The sequence below is a fragment of the Thermobia domestica genome, chromosome 7, assembly GCF_964235325.1.
Source record: "Thermobia domestica chromosome 7, izTheDome1.hap1.1, whole genome shotgun sequence".
NCBI lineage: Eukaryota > Metazoa > Arthropoda > Insecta > Zygentoma > Lepismatidae > Thermobia > Thermobia domestica.
In genome coordinates, this window is record NC_137460.1 from 287,234,621 (window position 1) to 287,258,918 (window position 24,298).

General features: G+C 36.7%; 1 protein-coding gene across 7 annotated transcripts in view; it reads left to right on the forward strand.

Moving 5' to 3' along the window:
* LOC145691002 (uncharacterized) overlaps positions 1-24,298 on the forward strand; it is a 143,114-nt gene that overhangs the window by 31,222 nt on the left and 87,594 nt on the right. For 6 of the 7 annotated variants that reach the window (XM_081766485.1, XM_081766484.1, XM_081766483.1 and 3 more), the window contains exons 4-5: positions 4,303-4,683; positions 21,902-22,399. In XM_081766485.1, coding sequence (XP_081622611.1) covers positions 4,303-4,683; positions 21,902-22,399 — 879 coding nt within the window. The remainder of the gene's footprint in view (positions 1-4,302; positions 4,684-21,901; positions 22,400-24,298) is intronic. The other variant, XM_081766487.1, reaches the window with a different exon arrangement.

Below are 24,298 nucleotides of genomic sequence, written 5' to 3' on the forward strand. Positions count from 1 at the left end.
AATACAGCCTTATCAAAACGAATGAATCATTTATGCTAACCCTGTACCAGTGTTTGGAAGTAACGTGACGCAAGTAACGCGTTACGCGTTACTTTTTAAGTAACGTTTCCTAGTAACGCGTTACATTTTTTCCAAAGTAACTGTAACGGTAACGCGTTACAAATTTTTAAGTAACGTACCTACTTTGCGTTACTTTTATCGCGTTACATTTCGGATGAGTAACTACATTATATGTATATATATATTTTTTTTTCGGAAACAAATGCTTCTTTCCTGTAAGTGAATTTCTCAGAATGAAACAATCGAGTATGAACTACGTATGTCAGTGACCGACAGTCACAGACACACAGAGAAACAGATAAGTTCGTAGTGCCACTTGCTGTTTTTTGAAGATGAGGACAGCCTTAGGGAAATCACGTGTACTGATTGCAACCACCTGGAAGATTTTGTAGTACATTTTGACAGCTCCAAATCAATACATTCAGTGAGTGAACTAGGAGTGAAATGATACCGGTAGTCTATTTTACTTTGATTGGTGTTGTTTTTATAAAGATGGATATTGAAAATATTTTACCGTTCGAACATTTGAAAGAATACTTTTTTCTTAAAAGCTGAGGATGATGGTGGACAGAATTTAAAAGCAAATTGTTTGAAGTGTCCCGGCAGAAAATATTTATCATCAACTAGGATACCATAATTAACGATTTACAATAAGGGGTTAATATGAATAAACTGTGTTCTGATGAGCAGGCGTACTTTATTACTAGAGAATAGTTTGCTGATGGTATGTAATATTGGAGTTCTTTCAGATCACTTTGCTTTTCCTACAGTCCAGTTGATTATAGAGTAATGTAATGTCTCTCTATACTCTTTATTTTTAATTTTACATAACAACATTGTCGAGTTTCGAATTCAAGTCGAGTTTCGAGTCAAGTCAAGGGTAATATTCTCAAGTCGAGTTCCGAGCCGATTCAGTTTTTCGCGTCGAGTTTCGAGTCCAGTCGAGTTTGATAAATGGCTCCTTCGTTTTAAGTCGTCTTGAAATCATGGCGTGATTACACTGGAAAACGAAAGCCATGAGAAATGTAAGCTAAACAGTAATATGGAATACTTTTAGTGTTGCTCACGAGAGGGGACACTGCTAGCATCTCGTCTCGTCTCGGTAGCGAGACCACAAGAGGTTTTTTATAAAAAGCTCAGCTCGGTTCGGCTCAACTGAGAAGATGGCTCGAGCCGGCTCACTTGGGGTGAACGATCGGCCTGAGCTGGCTTGGTAAGGATGAGCCATTTTCTCAGTTCGGCTCAACTGAGCTGAGGGCTGTAGCCGAGTCGGTTGGGTGAGCTGTTGGCTCGGCTCACTTCTCGGTTCGGGTCGATAGTGAATGATTCCTGAGCCGAGCTGCTCGAGTCCTTGACAATTCTAAACCCGGGCCGAGCAGTTTTGAAGATATTTGGCCAGTGATCTATAACTTTCAACATTGTTTGGCTCGAGCCCGAATACTCAACTTAGACCCTCAACCCAAATTCAGAAGCTCGTGAACAATGTCCTTGACTCCTAGGCTTCACGACTACCGAGGATGACAAACAACTAGTTTTTTAGTATTCAACTACAAACCGCCTTTCTTTCATTTTTATATACAGTGTTATAATAATAATAATAATAATAATAATAAGTTGTAGTAGTAGTAGTGTCATTGATAATAATTATACTGTCTATGTAATATACTTGAAGAATGTACTCGAAACTACACACCGGATTTGGCTCGAGTCGACTCGAAACTCGACCCCAATTCGAGTTGAGTTGGAGAAAATTTTTCGAGACGAGTTCTCGGGTCGAGCTCAAAGATGTCTGTTTTTAGTCGAATCGAGTGTCAAAGAAAACTCGCTCGAACTCACTTGTGTCCATCCCTACAAGTAACGCAGTATGGCATTTTATTAATGTTACATTATATGAAAATGTTCATATATCAAGTAGAAATTCGTCCTTGCATTTACATAAAGGGATTCAGAACGTGCAATAATAATAATAATAATAATAATAATAATAATAATAATAATAATAATAATAATAATAATAAAAATAGCGGTAGTAATAATAGTACGGAAAATTGAAGTCATTTTTTTTCACATTTTTAAAGTTTCGGACTTAAAAGTAACGAGTTAGTAACGCGTTACTTTCGAAGTAAAGTAACAGTTGCTTTTTGGGGGCAAGTAACGCGTTACATTTTAAGAAAAAGTAAAGTAATTTGTAGCGCGTTACATTTTTACAAGTAACTTACCCAACACTGCCCTGTACAGTATGTTAACGACATCTCATTGTGTACCCATACCACGATGTATGTGTAACATTTATTTTGGTTCCAGTAAATAGTTTGTGATAACTATAATTGTGATGATCGATATTTTGATGCACAAACTTCCCATGTAGTTTCCCTTATATGAATGCGAAATTTTCTGAGTGCCTTGTGTTTGAAACGTTATTTTATTCTTCATACCTTTATCTTTCCTTGATGTTTCAATACGGGAAGAAATTAATTGTTTGTAATTTGGCTTTGCTCCAAGGACCTCTTCCGATCTACAGTATCTATTATCAGGGTGTCTATTGGTCACGAAAGTCACGAATGTTACGAAAAAGTCACGAAATGAGAAAACGGTCATGAAAGTCAAGAAATTTAGCTTTTGGGTCACGATTTTTTTTATCTGTACAAATATATGTACAGGCTGGAAAATTTTGTTCTACAAAACATCAAAATTCACCACCAAAGATGTCTATGGTCGGCTTTAGACGCTACGAAATCGCTACCAAATCGCATGCATCAAAATTCGGCCTAATTCGCATCCAACTTCACTTTTGAGAATGTTCCGAAATTTTATGGTTTGATAAAGAAAAGGTCACGAAACAGTCAAGAAATTTCATTTTGGTATTTTAGTAGACACCCTGATTATAAAATTGGCTTGGCTTTCACTCGGAAAATCCTTGGGATATTCTCTGTCTCTATAGGGATAGTGTCTCTTTCAGCAGCCAGGCTATATCAAATGTGGAATCCGAACCACCATAATGCTTTTACATTTTAAGGTTTTCCTTCCAGGAATCGACCCGGAGACACTATGCACCAACTAACTACTGAAATAGCGGAGAGGGCGTATATATAATATATCAACAATTCTTCACTTTATTTATGAATAGCAGTAAAGGGAAGACAGCATTGAACAAAAGATGTAATGCATTATCAATACCATGCACCCAAATCATTGTTGCTTCATTAGCTCAACGCAATTATCTATCTAATATAAATAAAATACAGTTTGTTTGTTTGTCCGTCTGTTTGTGTGCGGCCGGGGGACCAGACAAGTGGACCGAGAGTTATCAAATTTTGGTCACGGGTACCTTAGTGTAGGGCCCAGACCAAGACGAAGCGTTCTTTTTTCTTTTTTTATTTTTTTAAATCGAACCAGGGGAGTCTCATGGGGCCATTTACCGGGACATGTAAAAGTAGTAGAAAATAACCGATATTAGTGTCGATTTCATAGTTTTCGCGGTCGCTGAGATCAATGGTGAAACTCCAATCGCATTAACCTCCAAATTCACCCCATTTGGCTGCGGGCCGTTGTGGAAATACCAAGGCGTGTAAAAATAATCCAAAATGACTGATATTAGTGTCAAATCCATAGTTTTTGCGGTCGCTGAGATCAATGGTGACTATTTCATTAGCGATGACTTTAAAATTCAGATACCATTGTATTCGAGCCGGGGGTCACCCGCGGGGCGGGGGGGAGGGGGTTACCGAAACTTGTAAACATAATCCAAAATTACCGATATTAGTATCAAATCCGTAGTTTTCTCGATTGCTGAGATTAATGATAATACTCTCAGAGGCGTTGACTCCTAAATACAGCCCCCATGCGAAGAATGAGTATTTCAGCTAGTTTATAATAAAAAATAAATAAATACCTTTGCGTATTTTTGTATTTTTATTTACAAGCCGGTGACCTCGATAACAATGCAATCCTGGATATCTTTGTTGAGGAAAACATCACCTTAGAGTAATAGATCTAGTTAATAATTTACATATTAATCTTTTGATATATTCATTTAAATAATGTACTTCTTATAAACACTACAATTTCCCATGAAACATAATAATAAATAAATAGAAGTGTTATATACAGCTGGGTTTCAACATGCGAACACGTACGCTTAAGATAAACGTTTTAGCTGTGAGGCTACAGAATATAGTAAGACTGTCACCTATTAATATCAAAAGCATTCACTGAAACTTAACCTCTGTATTCATATTCTAGTTTCGTCAGACTACGAAACAAGCAGACGTTGGCCTAAATGGTTTTGGGAGAGAAAAAATGAAACTGGCAAGACTTATACAGAGATTCTGTTGGAGATTTTGAAGACGGAAACATATTGCCAATCGAAATTAAAAATATGGAAATCTATTGTAGATGAAATGGTTAGAAGAGGAGCACGATTTCCAGGAAACAAGCAACAAGCAGCGTCTAAGTGCTGTTCAAGGTGGCATAAATTAAAATGGGAATGTATTAGATACAGCAGAGGCATTCATGTAGACCAGCTTTGTGTACCGAAATACTACCATCAAGTAATGGAAATTATGCCTACTAATAGTATTAGCCTGCTGCCTCCTGTAGTCTCCGAAGGGAACTCGGCAAAGCGTAAGTTGTAATTCAATTTTATTTTGATTATAATATAACAATCGGTTTCAATCATGTTATACGTTAATGCTTGCAAATTAATTTACTTTTATGTTTAAATAATGAAGTAGAGATTTATTTTTGATTTTTGATTTTTTTTTTTTTTTTAATTTTAATTTTAAAACTCTCCGCAATATTTTCCTCTCGTATCTATCTAGAAGCAACGCTTTGCAGGCTTTTTCCGACTGACACTTAATTCACTTTTATTCACATCATTCTGGTTACTTCTTTGTACACCATAAAACAATATCTTCGAGTCATAGCACAATTATAAAGATAGTAAAGCGGTGAGATGCGGAAAAGTTGAGAAGCAGTACTTTTGAAGCACTAGAAATGAACCAGAGGTGGCAATAGAATTTTATTGTTGACACATCTAGAACCATTGTGGAACTAGATAAGTTCAAGTTGGTAGAACAGGAAATCTTTATATCAGAGATTTAGAGGTTTTAATTGTATATCAGAGATTTAGAGGTTTTAATTGTTAATAATAGAATCTCATTCCTTATGTAGACCGCCTTTGTCCAAAGTGAATTTTCCTTCCGTTGTCTTTGCATTGTCCGTATGTTCTTCTACATAGGCCAGTGAGAGGCATATATATATTTTTGAGAAGGAGCAAAAGAACAAGAAAAATCTTTAAGGGGCCAATAAAATTTCTTAAAAACAATGGTATATGGAACAAAATTCTTGTAATACTAAGCCTTATGAATGAATGAAATTTCTCATAATCTGATTTGAACTGAGAGGCATTGATTCTCAGAAATTAAATTAAATACTCACCAATCAGATTGTTTTTAATACAACTCTTTCGAATTAATTCTGTTCATTCATTATATAGGAATCATATTGCTTGCCTGATAAAATCTTTCAAAGAGTCACATGTTGTTTGCGAGTCGTAGTGTACTTATGAGTAGGATACGCAACAGGACCATACCATTAACAGTAGAAACTTCTGAATTTCTGAAATAAAAATTTTCCAATATAATTTGGCACCAGAATTTCCTAATAATAAAGCTGTTTAATATTCTCCACAATTAAACGGTATTATGCATCAATTGACCAAGCGCCATTTTGCAATTTTCGAGATTTTATATCAGTGAGTAGAAAACAATGTAAATAATGTAATAAAAATAGTTTGAAATCCTACTATTTGTTTAAACGTTAAGGAAAAGCTATTCGACCAAGCGTCAAATACTGGATCGTAAAGGGAACATTTTTTTTTTTTCCTTCAATGTCTCCGAACCGTGTTTTGGCACTTGGTCAATTGATGCATAGCATCGTCCATTGTTCTAGATGTGAAATTTAAAAAAGATGTTAAGTGATGTTCACTTCAGAACAAGAACTGCATAATCTATGTCGTTTATGTAACGTTGTTAGGGTCATCAATCTGGGAGGCTCAGACAAACAAGAGCCAGAATGGAGGAAATACTTTTAAAATTGTTAATGAAAACCTAATTGGAAAATAGTCAGTGAGGAAGACCTAGGCGCAGATAAAAGGGCGATATTAAAATGGAGCTCGGAGAAATCAGAATAAAAAGTAGAAAATGAATCCAGTTAGCTAAGAACAGAAGACAATGAAGAGCTTTTCTGAATGCTGCACTGCACCTTCAGATTCCATAGGCCAGAGAGTTAGTTTAGTATTAACCTCTTTTTATTGGTGTTGAGAGCTTCCGAAGTTTAGAGGCTTTATTATTATGCTTCAGGTGAAAGTTTGTGTTTCACTGTATACCAAGAAACAGCCAGAAGATTATGAATAGTAGCAGTTCAGTGGTGATCTGAGAAAACCTAGCCAGACCTCCTTTCACTAAAAGAGCAAGAGATATTGCAAAGGATTATAAATTTGAAAACGTATCGAGGATAAATAGTTATTTTGTGTACTTAACTGTATTTGAAGACAATGAAGTTTAAACTACATATATATCTTAGTTATTGGTTCTTGAATACTATCGTGCTGCCTTAAATCCTGTGGTTATTGTGCCGATACTTATGAAGCCGATACTTATAACAGGGAGGATTCGATTCCTGTAGCTTTTACTGTTCGGGAGCCAAATTTGTAACAAGATATGGTTCGAATTTATTTATACCTCGCCTCGTGATGATATATTTATAAAACAAATGGTTCGATTCACGATTCTCGACACTTAGTTTGCTCATATAGCCCAGGTTGATAGCACTGTTTTTATACAGAGAACTGTTCCGATTCAACGTCTCATATCTAACTCGGCTAAAATACAGACCATTACCTAAATGAGGATCGAACCCGATACGAGGTTTGCTTAGTGACAAGGATCTCCGTAGTACCACCACCTTTAGACCACTGTAATGAGCATGTGTGTATGAAGTATCGTGTTTTGCTGCTACGCCCTTAATTTTAATAACCTGGTGGTTATAACATTTACTTCAATTCACACTTCGTTATGTATATATATATATATATATATATATATATATACAGGACACGCAAGTTTGGCCCTCCATTGTACAACACGTGTTGCGGTTGCCGATCGTTTATTGTTTTCAATGTGTCATGTGGACCTTCCTCTTCCGTCGGCAGTAAACAGTTCACCTATGAGTGTCGTGGTGTGAAAGTGGTGCGGTAAAATGGGTGACCTGACAGACTTCCAAAGAGGCATGATCGTTGGTGCCCGTCTGGTTGGATCTTCAGTGGTAACAGTGGCGAACATTGTGGGGATATCGAAAGGCATTGAGTCCAATGTCACGAGGACATACTCAATTCATGGGCAAACGACGTCTGCATAGCACAACAGTGGTCGAAAGACAATCCTGTCAGATAGGGACCGGAGGGCATTAAAACGGATTGTAGCAGCTAAAAAGAAGACCACTGCAATGAAAATTACGTCTTAACTCAATTCCGGCCTACAGAACCCGGTTTCATCGAAAACAGTGCGACGGGAACTTCATAAAATGAAAATTCATGGCAGGGCCGCTATCGCCAAACCCCTGGTCACAGCAGTAAATGCGAAGAGGCATATCCAGTGGTGCAAGGACCACAAGGCGTGAACTCATGAGCAGTGGAAACACGTAATGTGGTCCGATGAATCGACCTTCACCTTGTTTCCAACAACCGGTCGTATTTACGTATGGAGAACACCGTCGCAGGCCTATGATACAGACTGTCTGCTCCCAACTGTAAAGCATGGGAGTGGTTCTGTTACAGTATGGACAGTGATATTGTGGTTTTCTGCAGGTCCCATCATAGCCCTGCGTGGAAAGATGAATGCGTATGAGGCCATTTTGGAGGACAGGGTTCTACCCATGGCCCAAATATTGTTCCCTGATGGTGATGGCATCTACCAAGATGATTTGGCACTCTGTCACGCTGCAAAAACGCTGAAATCATGGTTTGAGGAGCTATCACACCTCCCCTGGGTCCCACAATCACCAGATCTGAACATCATTGAGCCATTGTGGTCTGAGTTAGAAAGGCGTGATGGGTCTCATTAACCTCCACCAGCATCCATTAAGGAACTGGAGCATGTTTTGGAGGAACAATGGTACAAAATTCCACACACCACGATTCAGGGGCTGTATACCTCCATTCCACGTCGTATCCAAGCTGTTTTGGACGCAAAAGGAGGCCCCACACCATACAAGGTATGATTTTCACACTTTTGCAAACGTTTTAGATTTTTTGGTCCCACTCCTATATATATATATGCCGTAAGTTTGTTTTTAATGTGCTAAAAGTCACTTTAACGTAACTTAATAGTTAAATGTTCAAAATAACAACACGGAATACGATATACGCGAATTTATGTATTTAGCATGATTTCTTTACCATTTACCTTCATAATGTTTACAAAATATCTTCTTTTTAAACGAATATAAACTCCTTCGTAATGGCGTATCCTTTATGTTCTAAAGTAACTGTATAAAACATAGATATTTATGTCTTGCCCAACTTAAATAATATAAATAAGCAGATCTGGCCATAAAAGAAAATGATATCATACACTACGGACGGGCATTGTTAATTTGATTGACCTCGTACAAATTAACAAAGAATCCTAGACCAATATAAGATTATTAATACAGTTTGCTATAAAGTACACTTATTTTCTGAATGGCTCTCATAAAAAATATAATTACATAATTTTCACATTTCATTTTTCATTTATCTCTCATACTTATTTATTCATTATTTTATTTTATTATTCATTCAAAAATTTTTAATTATTCATACATCTGAAGGCACATTACGAAATAGTATTAAACTTGGTCATTAATTGGTCCGTTTTTATATGTCCTCTGTTAGTGTATCTGTAATAGTTCTACGTAGTACCAATTTATATTGCGGAATATTTTCGTTCGGGTGCATTAAGCATATAACTTAGTAATGAAGTTATTATCATATAGACAAGTTGTCTTACATTTTTTTCTGAGTAACTTAATAATAGTTATGCACACTCATGTCCAAAATGATTGTCGCGTATCTACAAGTGTCTTCTTGTAACAATATAATACATTAATGATTTTACAGGGCACTTTTAATACTGATATTATGTGTATAATCGGAAAATGTATATTTGTGGCAAATTTCATAGGAAAGCAATTATAAATACGAAAATTAGAATGACTAAAACAAAATGTAGCTAAATGGCCAAGAAAGTTTCATACTCGTTTTGTTCTTATTTATTGCTCTTTTGACATGAAACTTGTCACATACATGTCTTTGCCGATTGTACACATACTAACATTATAAGAAATACCGTGCGAATTCGTTATCAAATTATATTCCTACAACAATATATTTATAGACATACGACAATAATTTTGGACATGAGTGTACATACATTGGAGTGAACATAAATTAAAGTAAACAAGAAATACTTTTCACATTATTAGGTAACATTCAATAATAACTACGAATTAGATTAAACTGGTATGTGTCAGCATGGGCTGAAAGTTCAGATTACTACTCTGTATTTAATGTTCCTCAAGTAATAAATTTTGATGCCTATTGTAACGAAAAAGTGTTCAGAGAGATAACTCATCTGCTGAAATCTTGTGCAAGGTTAAGGATAGGACATATTCGAAGTAACTTTTTTCTTTAAATATGTCTGTATAAGGCTTGTTTTTCGTGACAAATTATCTATATAAAAGAGTTGTAACATGTGTATAAAAAGGAGTCATTACTACTACTTGAAGGCGGAGTCCATTTCAGTATCACTGCACTAAAGAGGAGAAGGCATAAGCCCTGTCAATTCGCTGAGCGTACGCCATTAATACTGATTAATCATCAGCTTTGTTACTCTCATGTACCTAACTGGATGTTGTAACGTGCGTGTTGAAATTAAATATTGAAAAATAACGCATCGTCACTGGTCAGGGTCACAAAACGCCACCCCAATATTATAGTGAGAGAGTAATCATCATATAGTAATTGTGCATTTAAACTGATATAAGCAACTAATCTTGAATAAATGCATTAATCTGCAAAGGCGATTTAAATAATTTGCTTCCAGCTCTCAAACGCATACACAAAATACTGTAATGTTCAGGAACATCTAAAATTCTAATTTCGTAAGGTTGAATAACAAGTTGCGTGAATGAAAATTTAAATACAGTAAAACCTGTCTTCAACGGACCCTTTATTAAACGGAAAACTGTCTTAAACGGAAATATTTCACGGTCCCATGAATTTTGGAGAACAAAACGTGTAAAAGTCCCTTCATTAAGCGGAAACTGTGTTATGCGGACAACGGAAAGCAAAATAAACATTTAACGGAAAATTCTGAGTTCCGGACTACAGCGTTTAGAAGATGTTTAGACATTTTGTGAGACATATACATTAAACTGTCTGCGATAAAATGTTCGTTCTTTTGTTAAATATTTCTGGACAGTGTTTACCTTCCCCAACCACTACTCATATTCACCTCCACAAATTGTCCTTAATCCCTGCAACTTAATCAAAAATCATACGGAATGTCGGAAAGAAGAAAACGAGATAGAAGAAGAAGAGGAATACGATACCGAGTTCGAAGAAGAGTGTAGAATAAATACATATCAAGATGCTCTCAGAAGTTTAAAGAAACTGAAAAAAATGTCTTACGGAAAAATGATTCTGATTCACTTAGTATAATTTCTCAGGCTAAAGTGTATGCGGAAAGTCAAGCAGCCAAGCAGCAATGTACACAGAAAACCCTGCTTGGCTAGTATATTTTGTATTCATTTTAATTTTTTTGTGTATTTATTCGTAGAAGAAAGAAGTACTGTAATCGAACAATGTACGTACAGCAATATATTTTCTCAGTATACCTCTTTATAAGCATGTATTTAAAAAAAGGTCTACCTCCACTAAGCGGAAACCTGACTTTAACGGAAATTTTTGCAAGTCCCGCTCGATTCCGCTAAAGACAGGTTTCACTGTAGTTATTATTTTTGAAGATAATTATAGAACACTACAACAAAATACAAGAAAATTAACAATCAAAGTAATGGAATTCAGAAATCGACTATCCTATGAGCTGTAAAGATGTAATCTTTTTAATATCAGCTATAATTAATTTTAACAATTCTAGTTCTGATTTCCATCTCTGGATTCTTCGTAATATCAGAATATCTAAAGTTTAGACAAAAACTGGAACAATGAGTGGACCCTAATTACACTTAAACCTTCAGATACACATGTCCAGTTAAATTGAATGGCGGCCTATTTTAACAGTTTTAAAAGATTTAATTAACGTTTAATAATCAAAATCATAGAACAGACTCACCAAATTTGGATAACATAACACTGAGTACACTTCTGGATATCACAAATAATAGTTTTATTCAACTGATGATCATGAATGAACAGTACTAAAGATATTATAACATTTACAACACTTGGTCAAGAAGGGTTCGACCAGTTCCAATTTTCCCTGAAATCTGACGCAATTCGTACGAACAGAATTTCACGCAGAAGCTTTTACTTTCAGTCGCAAGATGGCACTGTTACAAACTTATCAGTGTTATCAACTCATGTTCCATTCAAACATTTAATATCTGATTTTTATTTTTATTTAACATGCCATAATGTACACAGTTGATATTTTATTATTGCATACTACACTATTGCATAACTTGTCTGTGACTGATCTTATTTTCTCCTCGATATTTTTCTTCTTTTACCATTTTTACTTTCGAGAAACGATGGGAAAGAGGAAAGTATGTTGATGATAAAAAAAAAAAAAAAAATCGAATTCGAGATTTAAACGGATTTACACATTTTGCGGTCTCTACTTCCGGAAAAATGGATTTTTGAATATGGGTCGTTTCGTTCCGATGTAAAGATGTTCTCTCGCCTAATGGTCATACCGTTCAATGTGTCGAGACCAAATTTAAAACAAAGTTTTTATAAGATTCCTTAGGGGCGTTTTCTTTCTTAAATTTTCTTTCTACCGTAAAAATAACGGTAGTTTACTGAAGGGTGAAAATTAATATTTGCGATTGGCTGAAAAAACGGCGCTAATGATTTCGTTCATATTTCATAAATGAATGTTTCACTAACAACCCTTAAAAAGGACTCGGGTGATTTTGTTCATATTTCATGAATACGTGTTTTAAGAATAACCTAACAATATGACATAAGGGTAAATCCATGTAAAGTGGTCCAGAAAAGGAATAAATCGTTGCTCGACAATTTTTAAAAAATCTGATTTTTTATGTACAGGTAACTTATCATGGCGTTAGTTCAAAATTAGCATGATTTTAATTTTATTGGCTTTTGGTTTCGAGTGGCAGCCATATTTGTTTTCGAAGATGTGCCATTTTGTGGTGTTGAAAGGGGTTACAGAATCTAAAATATCTCAGCCCCTAATTACCCTATGGATGTGGAACCAAAACCGAAATGTTCAGTAAGTTGTACACTTTAAGAGTGTATATTAGTTATTGTCCTTCATAAATTATGAATGGGTAAAATTAAAATTTGAAAAAGTAGGTGATTGACGTTAAAAATCCCAACTTTGGCACTTATTTTTTAAAGAAGGGAAGGGGTCAGGAAGTTGAGGTTTACTGAATAAAGAGAACTGATATAGTTCTTATCACTCACCAAGTTCCAACCCTTAGACGTGTCCCCTTTGTTTTCTAGAAATTATCAAAAATTCAGAAAAGTGGAAAATCTGCATATTTTATAGGTATATATCTCTGGCGGGGTACCTGATAAAAGTATACAATACCTCCCCATAACAGGTCTACATGATATTATTCTATACCGGAAATTAGGAGTTTCAGATTAGAATATAAGTACCTTTATTATGAACACAAAGTTATACCTATAAATAAGCATAGGCAGAAGTACGGATAAACGAGAGTTTACTGTATATCCATCATAAATCGGTTGGCAGTGGATGAATAATGCATAGAGTGGTTAAGCACAAGATACAAGAACAAGTGTTTTCTGTTAATAAGCAAACAGAACAAATGTAGTGAAAACACAATTCAGCAGAGTGCTTGTTCCAACATGTACATAAGTGAAAGACTAAAATGGAACCATTTTGAACCATCTGCAGGCCTTGTCCACTTCCTCACGGGACATGGACCCTATGGCCAATATTTTCAAAGGTTTGGCTTAAAAGAAGAAGGGAACTGTGGTTGTGGTGAGTTTGGAACTCCGGAACACTATGTAATGTGGTGTCCCCTACTAGAAGACCGAATGAACGAGAGGAATAATATAAGAACAGGAAGATTAGAGGATATTATTAGCGAAGAGGAAGACTTTAAAGTGCTGAAAGAATTACGGCTGAATTTTCCGAACGCAGCAAAAAACAATATGAAGAAAGGAATCTAGCAAACAGAAACCAATAAGAAATTAACAGATATATAAATGAATTAGTTTGAATGTGTGAACGTGTGTATGGGGCGTTCCTTTCGGACCGGAGGTCTCCTCCAAGATTGCTGGTATTCCGCATGCCCCGGAAGGAAGCGCGGGAGCAAAAGTGAGCTCGACACATCCCCGGACAGACCGGATTGGAACTCCGGATGCGTCGGGCCGGAGTGAATTTCGTGTTTCGGTGGTGGGTCATCGTGCATTCTAATATACAGCACATTAATATCTCATAGAATTAAGAAATGAGACAAATGAACTCGGGTAAAAGAAAACAGTGACCGTCCGCGATCTTGTTGCGTACGCGCCGCTTTCGGTTCCGGTGCACACGGCGGTGGGACACAACTGACCAGGGCCCGCACTAAGTGCTCCGAGTGGATCCTGAACCCCAAGCCGTTGTATTGGGGACCGTGGACATACGTAAAACAACCGAGGAACATATATCAAAAACAAAATCATCGTACATGAGACAGACAAGATTTAACGAAGAATGCACAAAATGAACGGAACAAGTGTAGTGTGTGTGGTGGAATTACTGTGTTTCCACACAGGAGTGTGATAGTGTATGAGTGTAATATTATAAATACCAGTGTGGACAGTGCTTAATAGTGATAAGTGAAGTGTGTGTTTAGTTATTTTGTAGGAGAATGTGGTAAATTAATAAAAAACATACAGGAGAGAATCAAATTATATACAAAGGTGAAAAACCTAATCATACAGGGAAAACCTGAACGAAATGAAACAAAGAAGAAGAGGGAATACCACATGGATGAGCTAAGTATAGGCAAAAAGCAATGAATGATGATATTTATGATAGGACCAATGTTAAGCTCGACTTGAGACAGAATGTAGAGTAGATTAGTTTGATTAGTTAAAGAAGACAAATAATCATTAGAGAATAGTAGTTAGTAGTAAGGATTTGCTGTTTTGAATGAATGAAAATGAATGATGAAATAAAGAAGGAAGACAAGATTGCAATGATGATAGCCCGTTTCGGTTCAAATCTTCAGGTGCCGAAACCGAAGAGGCGCGTCTGAGCAATAAAAAAAAAAATAAAAAATCACATCCTGTCAACATCCTGTCCACAAATTGCTCCTTCCTCAAGAAACACAAATTGCAAAGAAACACATGTGTCTGCTCGCGTTGCCTTCTGGCCCGGAGTCAAACCATGTGAGACCCATCGACTCTACTTGTAGTGCTTACAAGTTGATGGAAGTGCTACCGAATGATTTCTCCACTCACCCTGAATTGTAGTCCCAGTTCCACACATGCCTAACCACTGTTTGCCTCAATTGCTACCTCAATATCTTCATTTTGTACATGTATTGGTATTCCGGCACGTGTTGCAGCTTCGAGTGTTTCGTCACGGTCCTTAAATTTGTTACGCCGCTGCTGCACTGTCCGCGTAGTCACAACACCCTCACCAAAGACCTGGCCTATCTTGCGCCCGCTGTATCGGCGTTTGACTCCAGTTTGAACTCGTACTGCATATACGCTGTTATGACGCTCTGTGGAGATACCATGTTCATTCTGTCCTTACGCAAGTTCACAGTGTAACTGAACTGCCACAACCAGGTAATATGTTGGATATACCCAGACCAACAACTGACCTTCGCCTTATCTCCATTTGCATTCAATTCATGGTGTGAGGGCCAATTGAACACAGACCTGCACAAAAAGCGACATAACTTTCTTGGTTACCTTTATAATAGGTTTGAAGTTTTTGTAAGTGAAAATAAACATTGAATGTGAATGTGTTTTCTTATAATAGTAATGATGGTAATACAAACAAAGATAAAATACATATGAAAGACAGTAAAGGACATTATAAAAAATTATGGTCTAACCGGAATTTAAAATTCGTTTAATATGGCCCATATGTTCATGATCGTATTTCGAAATGGACTTTAATAATTTATCGTCACACTCTTTTGAGAATAAGACTTGATGGATCGTAACCCCTTTAAGACCAATGGACATAGATACTTTTAGAAAGTGTTCCGAAAAATCTTCTGAAGTGACTAAAAATATATATTTAGAATATATAGTGAAGTGAACTGCTAAACCAAAAGTGTTCCAGGGTTCTGTTTGTTTTTCAATTCCCTACAAACAGTCGTCTTTTCGAGAGCCTTTGTGACACTATGAGAAATCAGTGGAAAAAATGTTGACTTCTTAAATAAACCTCATATGGAAAAGTTCCAACAAATTTTCTCTTTGCAAGTGTATATGCATATATGTTTGCTTGTGGTTATGATAAAAATCGCTACAGACTCTGTCACTTCTCCTTATTTGGTGAAAAAGAAAGAAATTTCCCGTCGCAGTGCATTTCTACAGACAAGATCATAGTTAATTTTAGCTATTGCGTCAGCTGGTTGCGTTGTGGTTAAAACTGGGATCTTCCCGATGAGAGGAGACGCGCCCAAATAGCGAGTTAATCTGACTTCAACAGTAAAAGATACAACAGCATGTAAACGATGGAGCACGTAAAATATACTCTAACTTTAGTGAGAAGACGAACAAGACGCAAATGCAACTGTAAGAAAATTTTAATTCCTAATGTCAACTCTAAAAACAAATCCAATAACATGATATACGATAACGAATGCACTACGTAGGGAAAAGAAAGAAATAACTAAAACATAAGACTAACGGAAAGTGTGGCGTGAAGGTGAAAATGTTTTATTAGTAGAAGAGTGAAGAAATTCTTCTGGAAGGAAAAAAGAGAGACTTAACAATAATGGAATGAATAGCAGGTAATGTTCCTCTAGAATTTTGTTCGTCAGTAAAATTCTGGTGGTTAGTCAAAGCGGTCTAACAGTTCAAAATGTGCATGAAAAATTCCAGTGATTCGTGACAGTCGCGATCGGGACGAAAAATCTGGGCCTATAAAATGCGTTATTTCATTAATTAAATATATATATGAGTTCATCGTAATATCCATGCGTTAAAGTGAAATGTAAATTTTTTTTCTTGTACATGTAAAACGAAACGATTTTTTCCTACTTTTATATGACAACCATATACATGTAGATTTTAACGTAAATAGTAAACAATTTTATTTCAGTATTTGTTAATTGCAAAATACATACACTATATGAAGGTGATTTGAAGTAAATCTGTGTGATTTAAGTATCACTAATTAGTACTTTCTTCATGCGAAGTGAGGCAGGAACGTAAAGCCTTCCCGAACTCGGAAACGGGTATGTTGGGAGTGGTAATTGCCGTAAATATGCTTTGTGGGAAATTTCACTTTTGGTCATTTCCGTCCCCGGTATGTGATGTACTGTAATTTCAATTAATATCACATAGCGGATGCAGGCAGTTAAAAGCTGGGGTAACTCACAAAGTTGAAAGGAGTGCTAGGATGTTTATGAGACAATAGTAAAAATAAAATGAGGAAATAAGATAATTTTACAACCCTCTCCAACTAACAAAAGGTTTAGGTAAGCTTCGGCACATGGCATCGGCATTAAACGCCATTGCTCACCGAGCAGCTACTATAACGCTATGTAGAATTTAATTCATACACTGATATATATTTCGTTTATTCTTTTCTCATTCGGTGGTAGAAGTACTTATTTTCTTTTTCATTCATTTAGGTTGTTCTCCTCAAACCATTCCTATTGATCTTTTTTTTTTTTTTTTTTTTTTTTTTGTAATTTATTCATCTTTTCGATTATTGGTAGACGAATCATGTGTAGAAGAGTCACATGAACGGATCTCACGGCACTCAGGGTCGTTTATGTACAGTAAGAACAGCAAAGTGTGAATCTACTCCCTTGTGGCACTGCTAGATATATTTCCTTTGTATCTATGCATTTGTTGGGGACATACTGAATAAATTTGCAGCAAACGTTTGTTGGAAATAGTTCCTCATTAACGATAACGTTTTCATGAGGCTTGAAGTTTCTTTTACAATGGTCGATGAGTGGATACCATATGTCAGAACTTATTGCAAATTTACATTTTTTCAGTGATTTAGATCTATAACTCTTTCTCCATCAAACTTTAGAATTTTCAGTCTGTCAAAATATGTTCCTGCTCATTGTAAAAGGGTAGTTCATATTATTTGCTCCATAAGTCACTTATAGTAATATTATTTGCATTGGTTGCTTTTCACGATAAATTTTTATTGCTAAAAATGTCTTGATTTCTTCTCCTAGTGTTTTCTATGTAATACGTATCTAACAATTCATATTTCTACTTCTGTTTCTGGTTTCACCCACATATTATTCTTCAAATAAAACTCTATACTAAATAGTAAGCTCATTAATTCCCCCATTACTTAATATCACGCGGGGGAAAAAGAAACGCGTGGTGCTTCTAGGTATATCAGGTCGAAACTCCTTTCACCACATAACTACTTCTTCAAATTCTTAGTAAATACGTCAAATTGATAATAAGCAAAAGTCACAGTGTCTGGGAGACATATTCAAGGAAACAATTTAAACAAAAGAAGATACAAAACTGTGATCGGTCTAAATGAAATACTCGGTATTTGTTTCCAGAGTTAAACAGTGGCTCGTCCCCAGGGTTTGCCCAAATAGGCCCAGCCCGAAAAAAACCACCGGGTTTTTTCGGGTTGGACCCACCTGAAAAAACCCACCTTAAAACCCACCTGGGTTTTTGAGCTTTTTGTTAATATATTACTGATACAACCAAGGTGATCACATTGAAAGTGATTTTTATCAGATTTTGAACTTTCCTTGGGCGAATTGAATGCTTTCCCGTTAAGGTATACAACATTCAACATAAGACCTTTATCAAGTTCTGAATGCACTGAATGAATAAAAAACCTTACCTTAGCTTGAGATAATTAAGTAACAAATTAATGTATGGATTATGCTTATAGCCTATTTGAAGGAAGAAAAAAGTACAATTTTATATTTTAGAAAATACTTTGCGTGAATCGTGTGCTCGCCAACTCGGCGACGCCGAGGAACGTTGTCCCTTATACGTTTGAACGTTGTCCCTTATACGTTTGACGCGTTTAAAGCCATAGATGCCGGTACTACCAGTAAACATGTAGTGCATTAGTAAAACTATTATTATTATTTCTTACCTTTGATGGTAGGACAAGTATTCTTCAATAAAATTTAGTTTTCCAACAAAAACAGTTTAGTGCAGTTATTTGTAGGTACTCTTCAAATAAGCATACTGTAGAATCAACACCAACAAAAGCGTAAAAATTCGTCAAATTTAAGAAACTCGATGCTCAGAGTTCCGAAAACTACGTACCCCTTACTGTTTTAAGTGCTGAATTCGAACTTTCGTACTAGTGGAAGTTTCGATGTACAGTAAAGGGAGCTGCATTTTCGAGGGAGGAGGAAAAAAAAAAAACATTCCGAAAGAAGTTCTCGGGAAATTCCTCCAATTGAACGCACAAAGCATCGGAACTGAATACCTCAACAATATAACTATTTATTTTATGCTGTAAGATATTTAATTTCATTTAAGACATTCTGAAACATCCTAAATATATATAAAACTACATGAGCTGATATACATTATTGAGCACTTCCTGTAGGGCTACAATGATTAAATTTGGCATGATGGTAGCTTTCCGGGACTAACGGACAGAAAAATTGCCAAAAGTGAATATTTTTAATTTTTAGGGGTCTAAAGAGGGGATGAGAAGTTTCCCCATGTTATTTAAATAGGCCTTTTTTTGGACCTATAATCTCATGTTTTGGGTACTTACAATTGGAATAAAAACTTGAAATTCGGTATGCTTGTACGTTTTCTTAGCAGAACCTAAGTAAATCAGTAAAAATTTAAAAATCCAACTTTAGAGTGGTTTTATAGGGAACTGAAAAATCTTTCCCATGTTATTTATATGGGACGTCTTCTACACCCCAAAATGTTTAGGCCCTTCCGGCATGATTAGAATGATGAAATTTGGCATGATTATAGCATTCCAGGACTAACCGACAGGAAAATAGCCAAAAGTGAATATTTTTAATATTTTTAGGGGTCTAACGGGTGATGAAGAAATTACCTTGTTATTCAAATGGAAGTTTTCTTGGGATACAAAATCTTATCTTTTAAATAGTTGAAATAGGGAAAGAAATGATAGAATTGTGGGTTCAAGAGATGCGAGGCCGTAGGCCGAGCGAAGGCAGTGTATGGGGGGCGAAGCCCCCTGATGGGCAGATTCAGGAAATATGAAGAGCAAGTTCACGAAATTCACTGTTGATGCAAAGGGCGATAGATAAGAAATGCGAGGCCGTAGGCCGAGCAAACTCGGGGGCCTGGGGGCAGAGCCCCCAGCTAGCCAGTAGCTAGTTTATTTTATAAAATATGAATTATATCTTTCTTAATGGTCCTAAATTAATTTTCTGGAAAGATCCTTCTTGCAAGAAGTGCTCGGGACATTCCTGTAATTGAACACACAAGGTATTGAAAGTGAACTTCAACAATAAAAACCATTTATTTTACGCTGTTAAATTAATATATTTGGTGTTCATATTTGGCAAACGTCACAGGCTTCTGGGATGATTCAATCTGCATTTGTTCGTTCGTCTGCTTGTACCACACATAGTGCAGGGAATCACTTCCGGTCTTTTAAGTGTAAATTTTTAGAGTACAAGCACGATACACATTAAATTTCCTGTGTAGATTTTGGCGGCATACCAACGTAAAATTTCAAAATGGTGTCAATTTATTTTTTTCAAAATAGCGGGTATGCACGCTACAAAGCGCAATTTTCGGTCTTTTAAGCCGAAATTTTTAGAGTAGAAGCACAAGATACTTTGAATTAGCTGTATATATTTTGGCGATGATCCAACGTAAAATTTCAAAATGGCGGCCATTTTTTCAGAACAGCAGTGAATAGAAAATTGTTGCAAGTTGTGACAATGATAATCTTGAAATATAAATCATATTTTAACACTTTTACCCCAAAGACATATTGATATATTTTGATAAAACCCAATTAAACTCGAAAAAAAACAATAAAACCCGAAAATACCCGAAAAAACCCATATGGGCCCAGGTGGGTTGGGCTTTTTCAGAAAAACCCGTGTTTTTTTAAGCCCTGCCCGTCCCACCACAAAGTCATTGGTCCAACATAGTTGTACTCTGCGCAAAACTTTCACGTTTTCATGCGTAAGAGCCATGGCGTGTCCTTTCGAAAAGCGGTTTCATCCGGCAGCATTGTACCTGCTACAGCACATTAACTTTGCTACACAGCAAGTGGGAGAGTGATGTACGTGCGCGAAGCTTTCTTGCTCGGTGAAACCCACTTTAACAGGTGTCGTTGTCTTCAAGTTGTTCGGAAGGAGACGGATCAGAGTCTGTTGAAGAACTTTATCAGACGAAATTTTGAAGTTTGTACCAAAAGTTAAATAATAGTGAACTGAAATGGGATCAAAAACGAGGAAAGCTTATAGTGATATGGAAACTGAAATATAATCTGTTTTCTTGATTGACTTAATGTTTTATAAGAAAGCCACAACACGTACTTTCTGAAAACTTCCATTGACTATTCCTTTCTGTAAAACAGTTTGTCATAACTTACGGTGAGACATATTCTTCTGCACCCTTCACTGAAACAAATGAAAGATAATACATAATGAGCAAATACCTTTTTTTGTTTTGTTTTGTTTTGTTTTGTTTCTAGAAGGGCCAAAGAATTATAAATATTTCAGAAATGAGGTGGCAGTGCATAAAGTTCCCAATCTATTACAGAAATATACGCAGAATAACCTCTGGAAAAAATAAACATTATGCAAATTACGGAACCAGCTCATACTCATTTAAGATTGAATTTAGTTGTATAAATATATGTAGAAAGGATGTATGCTAGCAATGCTACTTTTTTTTTCATCGTATCTCACGTGAATATTTTAGATAATAATATAGACCTCGGCTGTAAAAAGTGATAACCCACATATCACAAAAATGTTACTTCTGTGAATGAACAAGGCGACAAGCCTCTTCTCTGTTCAAGGTGAAACATTTTTGATTTTCATATATAGATGGCAATGAAGGGCATGGTGACATGCCACCCTGGCGAATTTTATGCACGTATAAGGACAATCTGTAGTTCATTCACAGAAATAAAGTTTTTCTGATATGAGGGTTATCACCTTCTACACCCGAGGCCTATGCCAGGTAGTAAACTCTTTAGTGATGCTCATTGCAGAGAATTGTATTCGATACACTAAGAAAGTAAATTTCAAAATTGTAGCACAACTAACTATATTTGACAGATACTAGATTATCATGTTCGAAATTCTTAGAAAGCTTCTGTAATCTGTGGCAATTCGTTCATTTATTGTTGACTCAAAATACATTTTCATTAGAGCAAATGACCTAGTATCAAAAAACTGTATTTTCTTTTCTTTGTTTTAGATAACGTAATCTCTAACAACGGGAGTCTTCTCATTTCTTGGGATAAAGAAATAAAAGATGGAAAAAGCGCTACGCAGATTCTACTCCATATTTTGAAAAAAGAACAATTTTATCTGATTTTTCTTAGGGAACCAAGATCGAAAGCATGGGAGGAGATTGCACATGAACTTAATAGAAGATGTTTCCCTCACACAGACTGGCGTTTTTCGGGAAAAAAGTGCAGTTCACAATGGAGTAGTGTTAAAAAACTGTATTTAAAATCCAGAAAGTGTGAAATTGAGAGTTGGAAGTATCACAACGATGCCCGTATTGTGTATAACATTTTCGAGTGTCTTGATCAGTTGAAGAGAAACAAACTAAAAAAAGTGCGTGGTTCAAGTTGGACGTCCCAATATGATCAGTTATCGCGTTTAGAAATGGAAAACAATGTATCCAGTTCAAGCATGGACAGCGAAGAGGATGTGAAAGAAGATGATCAGAAATGGTCCTCTGAAGAACGTAAGTACACAGTAGAATTTAGAGGAAACAGGAATTTACGAGAAATAATAGAATCCCGAGAAAATCCATAGGTACACTCATGTCCAAAATTATTGTCGCATGTCTATAAATATGTTGTAGGAATATAATTTGATAACGAATTCGCCCGGTATTTCTTATAAAGTTAGTATGTGTATAATCGGAAAAGACATGTATGTGGCAAATTTCATGTCAAAAGAACAGTAAATAGTGCGGCTGTTTAGCTAGGATATTTCAACATACCTAGGTATTGTGCACTTTTGATAAAAGCACCAAATTTGGCACAGAGCTATATAGATGTAAGATGAACAAATTTGGATGTGGAGCCATCGGTCAACTGACCCCTGGCGGCCGTGGTGGCCATTTTCCAAAATGGCCGCCTTGGACACTCGAAAGACAACAGAAGTTAGATAAAGTTTGTTGCTGAAGGTTTTAATAGATGCTTTGAAGAAAAGTATGACAGATAATTTGTAAGTTATATATATTTAGTTCATAATTTTACATTTCAGAGCATTCCCCGTCGCAAGCACACAGTGGTGTGCATTCCAGACTGGCCTTCTTGCACTTGCACTTTTTCATGCAGTCTTTGCATTTGCAAGAGACGAGCTCCCAGCAGATCTTTTCATACACGCCGCTGGTCTTGATCCAACCCCAGTCGGTTGGTGATGGCAGTGTTGGTGCAGGAACCATAGCCTGACCCCAGACATGTCCGCCCTGATATACTGCTTTTCGGACGTGCTGCTCCAGGGCTGCTCTTGTTGGTGGGATCAGCTGGACGTTGTTTTTCTTTGCAAACAGTTTGCGACGTGCCTTGTCAATGTCAGTTTCTGTGCTGTTCTGTCATAAAGCAGTAGGATGAACCTTTCAGTTATATGCATGGCGTCTTCATTAATACGATCTGGTGCAATGGAGAGAAGAGTGAGCGGCTGCGTGAGCTCAGGTAGCATTGTCCACACTGCCCATGCTCAGAGAGGAAGATGAACAGCTCTGTCTTGTTTTCGTCGACTCTGAGGACGCTGGCCCAGTTCCCGGGTATAGTTGAATTATACACCACTCGTTTTCTCACCCCTTTTCCCCGCTTGGCTCTTGCTGCACCTTTCAACGAGTTTCTTATGTAGCGGTCCAACACCAGGTCCAGTCGCGTGGCTTGATGAAATGTTGAGATTATGTGAGGCACAAAATTTGCTGTGCATATTCTTTGAAGGTTTTTGCCGTAGCAGGCTTCAGAAACTGCATGATGACTGCTCCATCTAGAACAAAGCAGCTTGTTGGAGGAACCTCAGATCTACGCTGACTGAAGTCTTCTAGACAACTGAGAAGATCACTCTTTACACCAAACCGGATGCCACCGCCGTCCGATAGTGCAGGAGGGAAAGCTTGGTTTCCATGTTTGAAGAATTCGTCTAGATTTCCATCCCCGTTCTGGCATCCAATATACAGACGAGAGAAGAGGTTCACGTCGTTTCTGAGGGATTTCATTTGCTGCTTGCCCTTTGCTTGAGGTTTTGTTGTAAGCTGACCAAATATTTTGATATTGTTTCTTTTGATAGGATCATGTATGGGTTTTGTTCTCTCCACCAGGCGTTCTCTGACAAATTTGTCAAACTGCACCTGTTCCACTTTATATGCACGACGGAGGTCGTCTACAGCTCGACATGGCGCGATCTCCTTGGTGTCAAGTACCAACAGATCTTGACTATCCACTTCAAATGGATTCCCAAAGTCTTCCATCACTTTGATCATTGACTGTACATCTGTTTGGAAAGCAGTTTGCACACTCGATGTCTGGTCATGATGCTTTGTGTCTATTGATCGTTCTTGGCTAGAGTCCTGGAACTCTTCGATGAGCCTAGAAACCTCTGGTTCTGCCACCATCCACCG